The sequence below is a fragment of the Anolis carolinensis genome, chromosome 1 (assembly GCF_035594765.1).
Source record: "Anolis carolinensis isolate JA03-04 chromosome 1, rAnoCar3.1.pri, whole genome shotgun sequence".
NCBI classification, from domain to species: Eukaryota; Metazoa; Chordata; class Lepidosauria; order Squamata; family Dactyloidae; genus Anolis; species Anolis carolinensis.
Genome location: NC_085841.1, coordinates 173,119,651 through 173,136,258, shown reverse-complemented (window position 1 = coordinate 173,136,258; position 16,608 = coordinate 173,119,651). Strand labels below are relative to the sequence as shown.

General features: G+C 41.3%; 1 protein-coding gene across 4 annotated transcripts in view; it reads left to right on the top strand.

Annotated features, from left to right (window-relative positions):
* The first annotated feature begins 426 nt into the window (after window positions 1–426).
* ehbp1 (EH domain binding protein 1) overlaps window positions 427–16,608 on the top strand; it is a 305,625-nt gene continuing 289,443 nt past the window's right edge. For 2 of the 4 annotated variants that reach the window (XM_008114298.3, XM_003215191.4), the window contains exons 1-2: window positions 427–635; window positions 5,255–5,666. In XM_008114298.3, the coding sequence (XP_008112505.2) occupies window positions 5,563–5,666 (104 nt within the window). In that variant the 5' untranslated portion in view covers window positions 427–635; window positions 5,255–5,562. The remainder of the gene's footprint in view (window positions 636–5,254; window positions 5,667–16,608) is intronic. The other 2 variants (XM_003215190.4, XM_003215192.4) reach the window with 2 other exon arrangements.

The window sequence follows — 16,608 nt, the reverse complement described above, 5'->3', positions numbered from 1 at the left end:
AGGTTTTCTGGGCCCGGTGTATGGCGAGGGGGCTTGCCTTGGCCTTCCCTGAGGCTGAGAGAATATGGCTGTCCTAAATGGTTTCCACGGGCGGCCGAGGATTCGAACTCGGTACCTGAGGACTTCAAGAGCAGGCTCATCTCCTTCCTCGATCCGTCCCCCGCCCAATCCCAGCTACAACTACTCCTTCGCCCAGACCCAGGGACGGGCCGCTTCCTTTCAAACGGATGCCCCAGCTGTCCAATGGCGACACCTTTCGGTATAAACAACCCCGCCCCTTCGGAACACGACCGGCCAATAGGAATGGCCACCTAGAGGAGAGGGGAACGAGCGCATCGTTGCTTTTCCCTCCTGCCAGGAGGGCTTCGTTGCCCCCGCCCGCTCCGTTCTTGACTGAGATTGGCACCGCCGCCCGCCAATGAGCTCGCGCGGCCTTGGGGCGGGGGCGGGCCACTTCTCCCCCCTCAGCTCAGGCACACGCGGGTTGGGTTGCGCTGCGGGGCGAAGTTGCTGTGAAGGCGCACGCGAAGGTGGCGGCATCGACGGGGACGGCTGAGGAATGCGAGGCGCCGCCGCTGCTGCTGCTGGGGAGGGCGGGAGAGGCTTCGTCGCGGGGCCTCCGTGTGGCCGCTGAGGTAACAGGCGCGGGCCATGACAGGGAGGGAGAGAGAGGTGTGGGCCAAGGGACTGGTCTTCCCTCAATTCGCCTCACGCTGGGCCCCTTCATTCCTCTTCCAATGTTTCCCAGAATGCCCCAGAGGAGCCCTAGCTACGACTGGGGCTTCCCTAGTCGGTGTCTCCCTCGCTGGGACTGAAGTGTGGCTGGTTTCTCCACCCACCCACCCACCGCCCGAGGGGAAGGAAGGATGCCCCTTTGCTCAGCAAACGGAGCTCAGGAAGCGCCGCCTGTCCCCCTCCTGCCTTCTCACTGCCCTCTGCCAAAGGAGGGAGGAAACTGCTACACCTTTCCTTTCTTTTTTTTGTCATCACAGCATTTAAAGACAAAGAACTTCTCCAGCCTTTCTCTCTACGAGGTCGGCATAATAATAATATAATTCTTCATTTCTATTCCGCTTTTCTCTCAGGACCCTTCCACACAGCCATATCACCCAGAATATCAAGGCAGAAAATCGCACAATATATGCATTGAACTAGGTTATCTGAGGGCCCTTCCACAGCCCTATGTCCCAGATTATCAAGGCAGAAAATCCCACATCATCTGAGTGTGGACTCAGGTAACCCAGTTCAAAGCAGATACTGTGGGATTTTCTGCCTTGATATTCTGGGATATAGGGGTGTGTGGAAGGGCCCTGAGTCCACACAGCCTTATAATCCAGCTCAAAGTAGATCATGTGGGATTGTGTTGTCGAAGGCTTTCATGACAACACAATCCCAGAATCACTGAGTTGCTGTATGGCAGTATTCCAGAAGCATTCTCTCCTGAAGTTTTGCCCCCACCAAATAAAATAAAAAAGAAGTACAATTAAAGCCCTGGCAGACCATACAAAAAGAATCTGCGAACCCTACCTCCTCCAATGGGAACTGAGCCACCTAAATTGGGCTCTACAGGCCAATGGACACTCCACCACAAACACCAGAAGAGCTGCAAGGCCTAGAACAAGCCACGAGAGGAAAGAAAAGATCCATCCAGAGGAAAAGGTTTCTTACCATACATCAAGGGAACCACTGACCGCATAGGGCAGTGGTTCTCAACCTGTGGGTCCCCGGGTGGTTTGGCCTACAACTCCCAGAAATCCCAGCCATCTTACCAGCAGTTAGGATTTCTGGAATTTGAAGCCCAAAACATCAGGGGACCCACAGGTTGAGAATCACTGGCATAGGGAAGCTGATGAAGAAACACAACCTACAAACTATCCACAGACCCACCAAGAAAATCCAACAAATGCTACATTCAGCAAAGGACAAGAGGGGTCCTCTCACCTTTGTAGGAGTCTACCGTATACCATGCAGTTGTGGACAAGTCTACATAAGGGCCACCAAACGCAGAATTGCCCAAACACAAATCAAGGATCATGAAAGGCACTACACACTAACTCAACCAGAGAAGTCAGCCATAGCAGAGGACTTGATGAACCAACCTGGACACAGCACATTATGGGAGAACACAGAAATGCTGAACAACCACCATGCCTGACTATAGAGAGAAGCCACTAAAATCCAGAAGCATGTGGATAATTTCAACAGAAAGGAAGAAATCATGAAAATGAACAAAATCTGATTAATAGTATTTAAAAAACTCTAAAACCAGGACAGTAAATAAAGAACAACACTCAGAAAACAGGGGAATTCCAGACAAGGAACAATCAGAGCCATCTAACATCTCCCAACAAAGGATTCCCCCAGGCAGGAATGAGCTAAGCTTTGAAGCTGCAAGGCATTTCAGTGCTAATCAAGGTGATTAACTGCAGCATTCACACTTGCCTCCAACAGATAAGAGTTCTTTCTCCCACCCTGGACATTCCAGAGATATATAAACTTCACTGACCTAATTTCCAGTATACCTCACAACCTTTGAGGATGCCTGCCATAGATGTGGGTGAATCGTCAAGAGAGAATGCTTCTGGAACATGGCCATATTGGCCCAGAAAACTCACAACAACACATTTATTTATTTATTTCTATCCAGCATTTCTCTCAGGGCCCTTCCATACAGCCATATAGCCCAGAATATCAAGGTAGAAAATCCCACAGTATCTGCTTTGGGCTGGGATATATGGCAGATATATGGACTCTAATATTTACTACATTTTTAACCTTCCCTATCTCTACCCTGGAGGGGACTCAAGAGTGGCTTCCAGTCTGGCAATAATTCAATGCCCTATTGCAACATGGAAAACATATAAAATACATAATACATTAAGTATTCATAAAAACAAGGCATATAAATAGTTAAAAGCATTGCACCTAATCCCGCAATTATAGTCCAAGTCGATTTGTTTATATTAACCCATGGTTGCATATTGCACTGTGATTATACTGCTCCCCAAACGCTTGCTTCCACAGCTACGTTTTAACTTTCTTTCTGAAAACCAGGAGGGAACAAGCCAATTTAATATCGCTAAGGAGGAAGTTTTATAGCTGAGGAGGCACTGCCCCTCGTCCCCACCAGCCACACCTCCGAGGGGGGTGGGATCAAGAGCAGGGCCTCCCCAGAAGGTCTTAATGTCCAAGCTGGTTCATAGGAGGAAATATGTTCAGACAGGTAAGCTGGGCCAGAACCATTTAGGGCTTTATAGGCTAAAGCCAGCACATTGAATTGTGCTCAGTAGCAAACTGGTAGCCAGTGGAAGTGACGTAACAGGGGTGTTGTATGCTACCTGTATACCGCTCAGGTGAGCAATCTGGCTGTTGCCTGTTGGACTGCTTGAAGCTTCCAAACAGTCTTCAAAGGCACCCAACATAGAGCACATTGTAGTACAATCATAAGCCACAAGATATATAAAATAGACAGCTTGTAACGTTATAAACCCGCCCCTGCACCCATAAAACAAAAACAAAAAAACAACTAATACAAAACATAAATTCAACTTTTAGATTAGAAACCTCAATAATATCCACTATTTTTGGCAGTAAGCAATGCTGTTGCCAAAGGTCCATACAATGGTTCACACATTGCACATCACCGGTAGCTATCTCCCTACTGTTCTTCTGCAGCGAAAGCCTGCTTCCAAAGGAAAGTTTTAACCTGATTCTGAAATGAGAGTAAGGAGGGGGCCATTCTAACCTCTTTCAGGAGGGAGTTCCAAAGCCACAGGGCCACCACCGAGATGGCCCTCTCTCTTGTTCCTACCAGCCGCGCTTGTGACGGTGGTGGGACCGATAGTAGGGCCTCTCCTGACAACCTCTGGGCTCATGTGGGTTCACAGGAGGAGTTGCAGTCCTCTAAGTACATTGGGACCAAACCGTTTAGAGCTTTATAGGCTAAAGCCAGCACCTTGAGTTGTTCCCGAAAACAGACTGGTAGCCAGTGCAGTTATTTTAGGGGTGGCTCTTTCCCTACACCCAGCTCCTATGAGCAGTCTGGCAGCTGGCCTTTGAACCAGCTGAAGTTTCAAAATGCTCTTCTGTGGCAGCCCCACATGGAGCGTGTCACAGTAGTCTAATCTGGAGGTGACTAAGGCATGTACCACCATGGCCAGATCAGACTTTTCAAGGTACGAGTGCAACTGTTGCACCAGTTTTAACTGTGCAAAGGCCCTCTTGGCCACCACCGACACCTGGACCTCCAGAGTTAGCACTGAGTCCAGGTGGATCCCCAAACTGCGGACCTGTGACTTCAGGGGGAGTATGACACCATCCAGCACAGGTTGCTGGATGTGGCCGCCAAAGGTCTGGTAGGAGGGTGGCCCTCACCTGCTCTTGTTTGGAATAAGAAAATATCCTTTTGTTCCACAAAGACTCAATTAACTACCCATTTGTTTCCGGGCTCAATTCAAGGTGCTGGTTTTAACCTATAAAGCCCGACTTCGGTCCAGATTACTTGAAACACTGTGTCCCCTTATACAGGCCGGGTAGACCTCTAAGGTCTAGTAAGGATACTCTGATTTTGACCCAGTCCCTGGCCAACATGCACTTAAAATCACTTCAGAAGATATATTCTTGAGGGTGGCTTCTAAGTTGTGGAACTCGCTGCTAGAGGAAGTTAGATTGGCTCCCACCCTCATGACATTTAGGAAAAGTGTGAAGACTTTCCTCTTCGAAGCAGCTTTTAACTGAAACCAGGCACTTATAGATACAGAAGAATGGGGAATTTTATATTGATTTTAACTTTTAATGTTCAATGATACAGAAAGTTGGATTATTGAACCTCTAATACTTCTTTAGCTACAATTTTAAACTATTTGTATGTATATTTTTAAGTATGATGTGAGCCACCTTCGGTACATCCTGGAGAAAGGTGGCATAGAAATCTCCATAATAAATAAATAAAAAAGAGAGAATGTTTTTTTTCCCAAACAGGCACATGGCTTGCATTCTTGACATTGTTTCTGCATATTTTATTCTTCCTGAAGGATTTGGGGAAGAGTGCCATATGGGTGTTGATTCTATAAAACAGGCATGGGCAAACTTTGACCTTCCAGGCTGCTTGGAATTATGGGAGTTGAAGTCCAAAACACATGGAGGGCCGAAGTTTGCCCATGCCTGCTATAAAATCTAAGTGCATTTCTCACTGATCTCTTGCAACTTGTTAGTCACCGCTCTTTAGTCATCCCCGTTTTGTTTTCTTTTCCAGCACTGCGGTCTGCGTCTCCTCATTTAAGCCCATGAAGAGACATCATCGTCACTCCATAAGGAAACTTCCTTGCCATCTCTTTGTCGTGTCATTATGGATTACTAATGGACTGTTTGCTTTAAAATGGGATTTAAAATGAGAAGTGGCCATCCAGGCCATGGACCCTGAGCATCCTTCCAGCCTTTTCCTTCTCCACTGTTTTTGTTAGACATTCATGTAAACTCACGCAAACAATTGCACTAGTCCTTTTCCAACCTGAGATTTCCCTACATCTGTGGAGCCTTTAGTTGTGTTGACTCTTCGTCACTATGGCTTCAGTGTGGAAAAGACTGCAACGTGTTGGGAAACATGCATCCAAGTTTCAGTTTGTGGCCTCTTACCAGGAGCTGATGGTTGAATGCACCAAAAAATGGTGAGTAGCATCCTTTGTTGAAATGGTCTGTTCTTGGCTGTTTGCTTCCTCCTATCTCTAGGTGGGACAAAAAGAAACTTACAGATCTCCCTTTCTTAGTGCTTTATACTGATTAGGCCTTATGGCAATACATTTTGCTTGCCATCAGGAGTTTTCCTGTAGAGTTATATCAATTATTTATCAGCTTTGTACTGCTTTCTTGCATCTAGGTGGATTTTGTTTTAATAGATGTTACTACAACAGGCTTTTGGCAGTCTCATACTTCGCAAACCACTCTGCCAGAAGAGTTCATGACAGCCTTTCCAAGGCTGACAGTATGGTTTATTTCACTCTATTTACCTCTGACTTTTGCTTCTGCCTAAAATATTTCATTTCCCCCTTTAAACTCTGGAATGGGAACAGTCAAGACTCAGCTTTGGGAATTATCTCAAGTTATTTGCTTAGTCAAGCTAGAATTCCATGTAGCAGTAACCCAATGGGACATAGTTTCTGTCAGCTAGACAGTTCTGAGTAATCAGTTGTACAGACCTATCCTAGATGCCTGTCTTCACTTCTGCAAAGTTTGATTTCAAGTCTTGTAAGTTTACACTTACTCTTTCTATCTGCCGAAATGCTTCATCAGAAATCAACCAAAGTAGTCTTTTAAAGAATGTTTCTCTGACACAATTTTAGGTATGTGTTATCTGTTCTTTTCTGCACTATCAATTTGCATAGCAAATACTTAGTTAGCATTTCATGGGAGAAGTGACTATAGACAGCAACTGGAGAATCTATTTTCTTACTCTTCCCATAAGTCCCACCACCAGTCCAGGGTACTTAATTATACTCAGTTTATGTTATCACTTCCCATGCAATATTTTGTTGTAATTTTACAATATAGTTATAAGATATTACACTTGCATTTTCGGTAGGAGTGATAGAAATTATGTCCCCCTTGTCAGTTCACAGCAGTGATGAGATCTGAACTTGGGACTGAGATGTGGTGACACTTGAACTTGGAACTTCTTGTTTAGTGCCTTTGGAAATGCATTGTTAGTTGACACATACATATTTTAGGAGCTCAAAGAGTCTGTCTTTAGTACAGAAAACCTTGCAGCGCATAAATGTTAAGCAGTGGAAAGTAACTGAATTTCCTGCATATAATTTTGTGATGAAACTTGTCCAACATTACTGCTGAATCCACTTGCAGCAAATAATTCACAGAGTTTATGAGAAGACATTCCTTTATTGGGATAGTGTTGTCTGTTTTCCTGGCCAAGATCCTATGCCTCTAATGCTGGCACAAGTAGCAGAATTCCGCAGATTGATCTTTTATTTGTCCAGTAAATACTCAAGGTATTGGAACAGTGATGGGAAAAGGTGGCAATCATACCCTAAGAATGACAAATGATCCGTTTTCTGACAAATCTCACATATTTGTTCTCTTCCACCAAACTATGACTTCTGATTCCCAGTTTAATAAATCATATTTGATAACAATGATTCCCATGAGTATTCAGAAGATCTTCTAATCTCCATAATGTATTGATGAAAGTGATGGATCATTTTTTAAATGGGATTCCTCAGAATATTATTTATTCCATTTTTTTGTTCATTATTTTAATTTTTCCTTAACGTTTTCTGTGTTGTAAAGGCCTATTCTCAAAGGCTTTAATTCCAGATAAAAGGTATTAGTGCTGAACTTTCATATATAGCAGCTTTTAGGTCAAATGCTTGCACTTTTCAATTAGTCCCACACACGGAGATGGGGCGGGATATTGTACAGCACAAAAGATTTAAATTTGAGGCAGTCAGAGGACCTAAATAACCAAAAGATCCTGCCTGACATTGAAAGCTAAACAGGATCAACCCTGACTAGTACTTGGATGGAGGACTGATAACAAAAACTGGGTGCTGTAGATTATATTCTTCCAGAAGAAGGAACTGGCAAAACCTCTTCTAAGTATTCCTTGTCTAAGAAAAACCCTATGAAATGCATTGGATTGCCATAAGTCAGAATGCAACTTGAAAGTGCATACATACATACACTCTCTCTGTCTTGAACTTTAGTAGAAGGATGTTTGTTCTCTGACATGCATTTGATATGTGGCCAAGCTCTGATGATACACTTGCCTTGATGTGAGAGTTCACCCTGGGGTAGTTCAACACTCTCTGTGGATTCAGTATCTCTTTCGAGTTCAGCAGCAAAAGTTTGATTTTTTTTTCATTAGGTTAACCTAGTTCTGCAATGGTTTAGGTAACCCTAAACCCACTGATTTCAGGGAATTTAGGTATGTACAAGATTGGGCTGCTAATCTGAATGCTGTCTTGAACCTCATCTGTTCTGTTTAACAAGGTGGAAGAAGTTTTGAAATTTTAAAAAGTTCCATCTTTATTTAAGTTAAAATCATAAACCCTTTCGTGCCACAAACATCAGTTTTGTGCTAACCATGTCTGGCTATATTTTGCAAAATAAAGCTGGTTCTTTCTGAAATCTTGATACTTATTTTGGTATGCCAGTGAACAACTTTGAAATTCTAACTTTGCTTTTCTCTTAGTTTATTTGAACAAAGCTGCAGAATTGGCACAATTAGCTGTAAGATATAAAGCAAATTCTTTCCTGTGCACTGTTTTAGGAAGGAAAGTCAGTTTCTCATGATGTGGTGGTTAAAGGGTAAAATGTATGCCCTAAGACCTGTACTGTAAGTGTCCCTTTGATTAAAAATCCAGTAAACATGGTTTTGTTTGAATGTACTGGCATTCCAGCATTCCAACAGTACAATGCTTTTTTGCAAGAATAATAGACCATTTATATGTTTAAAAGACCAACAATGAAGCATTAAAATGTGCTAGGATTTTGAGAAAAGATTTTTCATTAAAAAGTGGTGACCTGAGAGTAGCAGGCTCCTTGATCTCCATAGCTTTTCCTCTTATTTCTTTTATATGGGAATGTGAAATTTCTATGATGTATATATTAGTTATTAGTTTTTACATTTTTCTTCAGTCCAATTGAAACTATCTAGTTTTTTGTCTAATAAAGTTTTACTATATGTTTAAAAACAAAAAAAATATTTTTCACACAAAAAAGTAAAAGTGAAAAGGGACTATGGGTTGTGGAGCACTGATTAGTAGATTAGTAGCTACCTATTTTGAGTTGCCCTTGGATATGTATTTTTCCAAATACTTTTAAGAAACATAATGTTGATGGTAGGCCGTGTTAATAGGAGGCTGTTGTTGCTCTACTCCACTTTTTCCATCTTGACAGCCTTTCCTGTTTAAATGGATTTGTTCTTGGCAGACCTTCAGCTATCCTGCACAGCAAAGTGATTTTCTGTTTTGCATTTTCATCTTAGTTTTAGTGGTTTCTTAAACTTTTATTCAAACTAGCTGTTCCACTGAATCCTTGTATTTCTGGATTGCCTAAAATTATCAGCATACCATTAAATGAAAATATGGTTTTGTATTTTGCTGGAAAATGCTCTCTGTAGCATTCTTTTTCTTTGACCACCTCAGGTTAATCTGTAGGTATTTATTTATTTACTTACTTACTCTATACCCCGCCTTTCTCTACCCCGCAGGGGACTCAAGGCGGCTTACACAGAGGCAATTATTCCATGCCTTAAAACGTATACAATTTAAACATTAAATTAGGTTAAAATCAGACATATTAAACATTTTAAAACATTGCAATACATAAAAATTACGCCATCCATAGTCGTAGACCAGGCCATTCTATTTATTATCCTTTTAAAATTGAGGCTAATGAATATTGCTTCTCCAAAGTCATTCAGACTCCAGTTTCTTGGGCCTTATGTTTGTAGCTGTAGGATCTATGAATAAAGGACTAGTGATATCCTTTACTAGCCCTGAACAACTCTGCTAGCAACATATGCCCTAAGCAACCATGGTGTATTGTTAATGCTTTTTACATGTGTACAGTGATCTTGACAATCTAAGGAATTGATTGACATTGTCTTATATGGCTGAAATTCTCATGAATTTAGTAAGGGATGAAGATATCTGCTGTGCCTTCTGGAACTCTTCTGCCATTGTGACCATCAATTTGTCTACTAAGTGCGTAGTTGCTGAGTACACCCTGCTGCTGTTTGTGCAGGTCTGTGGAATATTATATTAAAAATAGTTATTAGAACATAATTTTAAGTAAGAGTTACCGTCCACTTTTGTCCTCGTAGCTGCTCTAGATGTCAAGTTGAAGAGCAGGTACTAAGCAGCTTTTCCTTTCCCTCCCTCCCTCCCATATACCCTGTTTCCCCTAAAATAAGACATCCCCAGAAAATAAGACCTAGTAGAGGTTTTGCTGAATTGCTAAATATAAGGCCTCCCCCGAAATAAGACCTAGCAAAGTTTTTGTTTGGAAGCATGTCTGCTGAACAGAACACCAGAGCATGAAGGATCAGTAAATGTATGTACCATAGGGTAGTGTACATGGAAATAATGGTAGTAACAAGAAATTCTTGATAGGATTCACAGTTTGTCTGGTTATGCTGGTTTGTGATGACAACTACTGTACAGTATATAATAAATGTTCAATTTTTTTGTTCAACAATAAATGTGAATTCTTCTTCATGAAAAAATAAGACATCCCCTGAAAATAAGACCTAGAGCATCTTTGGGAGCAAAAATTAATATAAGACACTGTCTTATTTTAGGGGAAACACGGTACATTTTGTGGGCCCCAGAGAATATGAACCCACAGTCTCATCATCAAGAAAAGTATATGCAGTGAGGATTTATAAACAGCTCAGTTTGTACTATTGTCTTTGTAAGACTGGTCCTGATGTTAGGAAGAATGAAAGCACCCACTCAGGACTCTTCTACACTTCCATATAAAATCCAGGTTATCTGTTTTGAACTGGATAGTGTACACCCACATAATCCAGTTCAAAGCAGATCATGTGGATTATCTGTTTTGATAATTGGATTATATTGCATTGTAGAAGGGTCTTCTGGCAGGAGGTGTTGGGGATTGAGGGTAATGTGTAGCCATAAGGTGTTGAACTGCCCATGAGCAGTGCAGCCCACCCTAACTTCCCTCAAGTAGCCTGCTGCTTTGTGTTGTGGTGGAAGATTATCTCTTTCAATCTCCTTGCATGCTAAATACCTATTGAGTAACTTGAGTTCGCATAATAGGTGAGCAGTACAGTTAGGGACAACCTGTTTGCTCAAGTGGGAAACATGATTCATATCATACAATCATAGAGTTGGAAGAAACCACAATACCATCCAGTTCACCCCTTGCCATACAGAAATACCTAAGTAATGCACTCCAGAAAGATGGCCATCCAACCTCAGCTTAAAAACCACCAGAGAAGGAAACTCCATCACACTCCAAGGCAGCATATTCCACTACTGGAAAGCTTACAATCGGAAAACCTTTTCATAATGTTTAGGTGGAATCTTTTTCCTATTGTTTGAATCAGTTTCTACATGTTCTGGTCTCTAGAGAAGCAGAATCACATTGAGTATTTTAGTTACCACATCACACTGTTGACTCATGTTTAGCTTGAGGTCTACTAAGACACCTAAATCCCTTTCCTGTCTCCAGCATTGAAGATAGACTACAACTGATTAGTTTTTTGTAATGGAATGTGAAGAGGTGCTACCCTTTCCCACTCAGGCCTCTTTTTCCACTTTTTGTTGAATTCACAGGTACTCAGAGGAGCTTGTAATGTGCATTTGATTTGCACTACTATCATATAAAATCTCAAATTAGGCACATATATCTTCAATTCACCATGCTTCCAAAATTTTGATGATCAGAAGACTCATGGTGACTGCATCAAGAGTTGACCATTAGCAGAGTCTGCTATCCTCTTCCCTTATCCTTTTTGTGGCAGTTCTGCTGGTTCTGCTGGTTCCAGTATTGAAGATTTTTACTGCACATTTCATGCCAGAGTGTAAATGTGTTAGGTAAGTCTTGATAGTCTACTTATTAGGGCAGTGATGGCCAACCTATAACACGCGTGACAGCATTGACACGCCTAGCCATTTTTGCTGACACACTGCCACATGCAGATTGATTAGATGACTAATGTCTTTTGTGGCCAAATTTGGTGTGATTTGGTCCAGTGGTTTTGTAGTTTACTCCATGGGAATTATGCACATTACATACATATATATGTGTGTGTGTGTGTGTGTATATGTATATGTATGTATGTATGTATGTATCATTCTATTATTCTATTATTATTGTAGTATATTATTATATTATTACTATGTCACAGTGCCTCTCCCAACAACCAGAAACTTGAAGCACACTATTCATGTGCCTGCTTGGAGGTTTGACCAAATATTTGGGCATGATGTGAAAGTTGGATAATGAAGAAAGCTAACAGGAAAATCAGCTCATTTGAAACAAATATGTGAGTCCTAGATAACATTGAACCTGAACTCTCCCTAGAAACCAAAGTGGCTAAATTGAGGTTGTTAATCTTTGAATGCATGATAAAACAACATGACTCACTGGAAAAGAGGATACTACTGGAAAAGAGAGAGATCACGCTACAGGTGGATTGATTCAGTCATGGAAGCCATAGCTCTGGGTTTGGAGGCCTCAGCACAAAGTCTCTTGGATCACTTTCATACATAGAATCAATGTATGCTGAAACCAATTTATAATGGCAAATAACATCAACCCTAACTACAGCTCCCTGAATTACACAGGATAGAACCATACCACAACAGTTAAAGTGCACTTTATATATTTTAATCTGTATTGGTCTATGTCTATTTGTATAATAGTGTTAATTGATTTTAATTGATGGGATGTGTTTATTATATTTTAAACGGCTCTGAATCTTGCTGAAATTGTAAGCCGCCTTGAGTGCCCCATGGGGTGAGAAAGGCGTGGTATAAATTAAGCAAATAAAATAAAATCTCCAAAAGGAAAAGTGTTTAACCATAAATTTCTGCTTAAAAGGCAACTCAGTAACCATAAGCCTTAACGAGAAGAAGTTTACAAACAGAAACATGGGCATATGGCTCATTTTGCTGTCAGACAACTCCATAACTGTGTATCTGATGAACAATTCACTCTAGCATCCTATTGTAGTGACTTACGTTGGCCTAGGCCCTAGACATTAAGCCTTCTGTGCTTTCTGATTTTTATGTTTCAAGAACGTAATGTTTAAGCTGCTCTAGAGTTATGTCTCTGTTCTTACAAGATCTATTCTGGACACAAGCCTTTGCACTTAGTGTACTCAGTGCACCAAATGGTTCTACTATATATTTCCCACTTGCAGAAAGACAGTCAATGCCAGGAAACAGGAAAATTCTTTGTCAAATGTATATTATTCCTTAATTCACTCCATTCTGAACATGAATTGGCAAGTGCATGTTTTCCATCTCTGTAATTTTCTTTTTCAATTTTAGTGTAAATTGTAACATTTTTTTCCAGTATGCTGCTTACTGAAAACAAGAGGATTGTTTCTTTTCCAACAGGTCATGTTAATAGATTGAAAGCGCTCCTTGTAGGGTTTTTTTAAAATACTGAAATATATGTCACATTTTATGTTTGCCGTTTACTCCCCCTCCCTTGTATTTGTCTCATAATTGAATACTGAAGAAGCCTAAAACCTCATTTTCTCAAAGGCTAGGAAATCTGATACTTTATCTCTTTGCAGAAAAAAAATCTCTTTGATACAGATTCCAGTGGTTGTGTGTGCTTGGCTTGGTAGACCGTGGTGGTTGTGTAGCGCCTGGAAACTACTAAATAATAAATTGAATGCAACAAGCATAGTGTAAGTGGAGGCTTTCATCAAAGTTTACAAGGAGAGTCTGTTCTGGTATTTTGCAAGACAGAGAAGTTTAGGACCTCATCTTTTTCCAGCTTCATATTTCATCATCATTCCAAAAGAATATATATTCTATCCCATTGCACTCTGGAAACCCTGTTCTTTTTCCATTTTCTGAGTCCTATTTTATTTATACATATCTGAATTTTGTTACCTTCCCTGTGTCAGCCTATTATAATATGGAATAAGTGAAAATATGGTTTTCTCCTATTATTTCACTGTACCCCATGTGCATGTTTGTGTTGTTAATTGGTAAATTAAGATAAATACTTCATCTTTCAAAATTGTACAGGGCAGAGGGAGATAGGAGAGAGAGCTACATTTTAACTGGATAATTAATAACAGCAAGATAATACATAGATGCCCCAAAATTCATTCCAATCCAAATAAACTAGATAGCCCTGGCAATAGTCCTTTAGTTTGAAATGCTGTATTCTGCTAATGAATGTCAGACAGCTGAATGTTAAAACCACTGCCAGTCTAGACTTGATTTTGGATGAGCATACTGGCCTGGCAAGTATCATTGAGGCCCAGTTGGATGAAGCTGACAATTTCTGTCATCCTTTTTGTCTGCAAGGATTTTCTGCAAAGCAACAGGTGGGATCTGGGAAGGCAGGAAGATAGAGTTGCAGTGGCATATTCAATGTATCTAAAGGTGGTTGTCTAGGACAGAAGATGGATTTAGTTGGCTTAGTGCCCAGTGCCCACTCCATTATTCAATAATCTGCCTTTCTAGCTAGTCGGGGTAGTCTCAGGGGTTGTCTACAACAGTGGTTCTCAACCTGTGGGTCGCCAGATGTTTTGGCCTTCAACTCCCAGAAATCCTAAATCTGGTAAACTGTCTGGGATCTTTGGGAATTGTAAGCCAAGACCCCTGGTAACCCACAAATTGTGAACCACTGTACATCATCCCTGCTTAGACTGCCCTGTTAGGAGTAACTCAGGATTTAATGTCTGACATGATAAAAAAAAGTCCCAAATGGTACATGGCCCTATTCATGCTTCTGGACACATTCGGGATCCTGTTTTCTTTGCTAGGTGAGGTGATGGTGATCTGGGAGTATGGGAACTACCCATAGAACCATTGTCATGTACAGATAACTAGCTGATGGAATATAGGCCCCATTTACATATAAAATACAGATCATTTGCATTGCATTGGATTATATGGCAGTGTAGCCTCATATAATCCACTTCAAAGCAGATGATGTGGATTATCTGATTTGATAATCTGGATTATATGGCAATGCAGATCTAACCATAGACTTGCTGAGACTAAGTTCTACAAGGATGGGGGCACTGATTGAGGTGATCCACTGTAGGAGGCATATGGATCCAGGTGGATGGCTCCCTGATGACTCTTGGGATGATTCCTGCCTTCTTAATAATAGTAATACATAAAACAATAAAACACATAAACAGAATTAAAACCAGGACAGTAATAATAACTAAACATTCAGAGGATACAATTGTGTAGAATTCTGAATAGGGCTCCTAAGAGGTATAAGAGCGATCAAAAATAGGGGCAGAGGAGCAATCTCTAAAACCATAAAGGGTAAGGAACAGTGATATAGTGCAATAACTGGTAATGAGTTGTAAGCGGGCTGAGTATCTGGTGGGACTACTTACTCAAAAGTGCACTGAAACATCCACATCTTTAGGTCTTTGTGAAAGGTGGACAGGATAGGTGCCAGTCTGATCTCCCTGGGGAGAGAGTTCGAGAGCTGAGGGGCCACCACCGAGTAGGCCCTCTCCCTCATCCCCGCCAGTCGCGCTTGAGACGAAGGCGGAAGGGCAAGGTAGTCTGTCAAAATTCAGGATAACCTCTCAAACTCAGAAATGATCAGAGCAGTGGACATAGTCACCCCTGAGCATACTTTCTCATGGAATGGAGCCATGCGGTGATTAAAAGAGTGACTTTGGCAGAAGATGGTGAGCAAGGCCAATCAAACACAGGCTTACTCTGGCAGTGAGAGCGGAAAAAACATTTTTTCCTTTTTCCAACATTGTATCTGTGAAGAACAAGGCAGCAGAACTGTTTTGAGTGGACTGTGATTCATGACAGTAGAATCCAGATCACTCGGCAGCACACTATGAATAACTTGCCTGGCACTTTGCAGGTAGAATTGCTTGGATCTACTCTGACTTGAATGTTATAATCAAGAGAAATCCAGTAGATGTCATGTATGCCTCTTACTTGACCAGTGATAATAGGTAATTTTCAGTTTGTATCATCTGAGGAGCTCTGGAGCTCCCTTCCTGGAGGGGTTAGATTAGCACACTACTTGCTTTCCTTTTGTTGGCAGGCCTTAAAGGGCTGACTGCTTAGGTGGAAAAGGCATTTCATATTCTGTATTGTAATTTTTGTTGTCCTTTTTAAATGGTTTTTTACTGCTTTGAAATTTGATAATACTTTAACTGTTTTAACTGTTTTCAATCTATTTTGAGTATAATACTAGCAACAAGTGAGGGAATAAATATGTAAATAAGTAAATAAATAATTCTGCCTAAATCAGCTGGTGTTAAATGGAGATTAATGCCATACCTAAATACATAAGATAAACCAGGGATTTATTTACTGTATTTATCGTGTCAGAAGCAAACCCAGGGTACAAGTTGCAATGTTTTTGAAAAACCAAGGGTGAGTGACTCCCTGAATGGCCTCAGTTACTCATTCCAACAACACTAAAGAGTAAGTTGCTATGAATTATACTGCTACATTCCTAAGAAGCTGTGCCAGCAAGAAAGTCAAAACATCATTCATTCTTGTGTTGTTGTGTTCCTTCAAGTTGTTTTCGATTTATGGTGACTTTAAGGCAACCCTTTCTTGGTGAGATTTGTTTGCCTTTGCCTTCCTCTAAACCAGTGGTTCTCAACTTGTGGGTCCCCAGGTGTTTTGACCTACAACTCCCAGAAATACCTGCCAGTTTACCAGCTGTTAGGATTTCTGGGAGTTGAAGGTGAAAGCATCTGGGGACCCACAGGTTGAGAACCACTGCTCTAAGCCTTAAGGCTAAGAGAATATGACTTGGTCAGTGTCACCCAGTGGGTTACCATGGCTGAGGGGGGATTCAAACCCTGGTCTCCAGAGTCTTAATTCAACACTCAAACCATCACACCATGCTGGTTCTCATTCTGCTTACCCACTA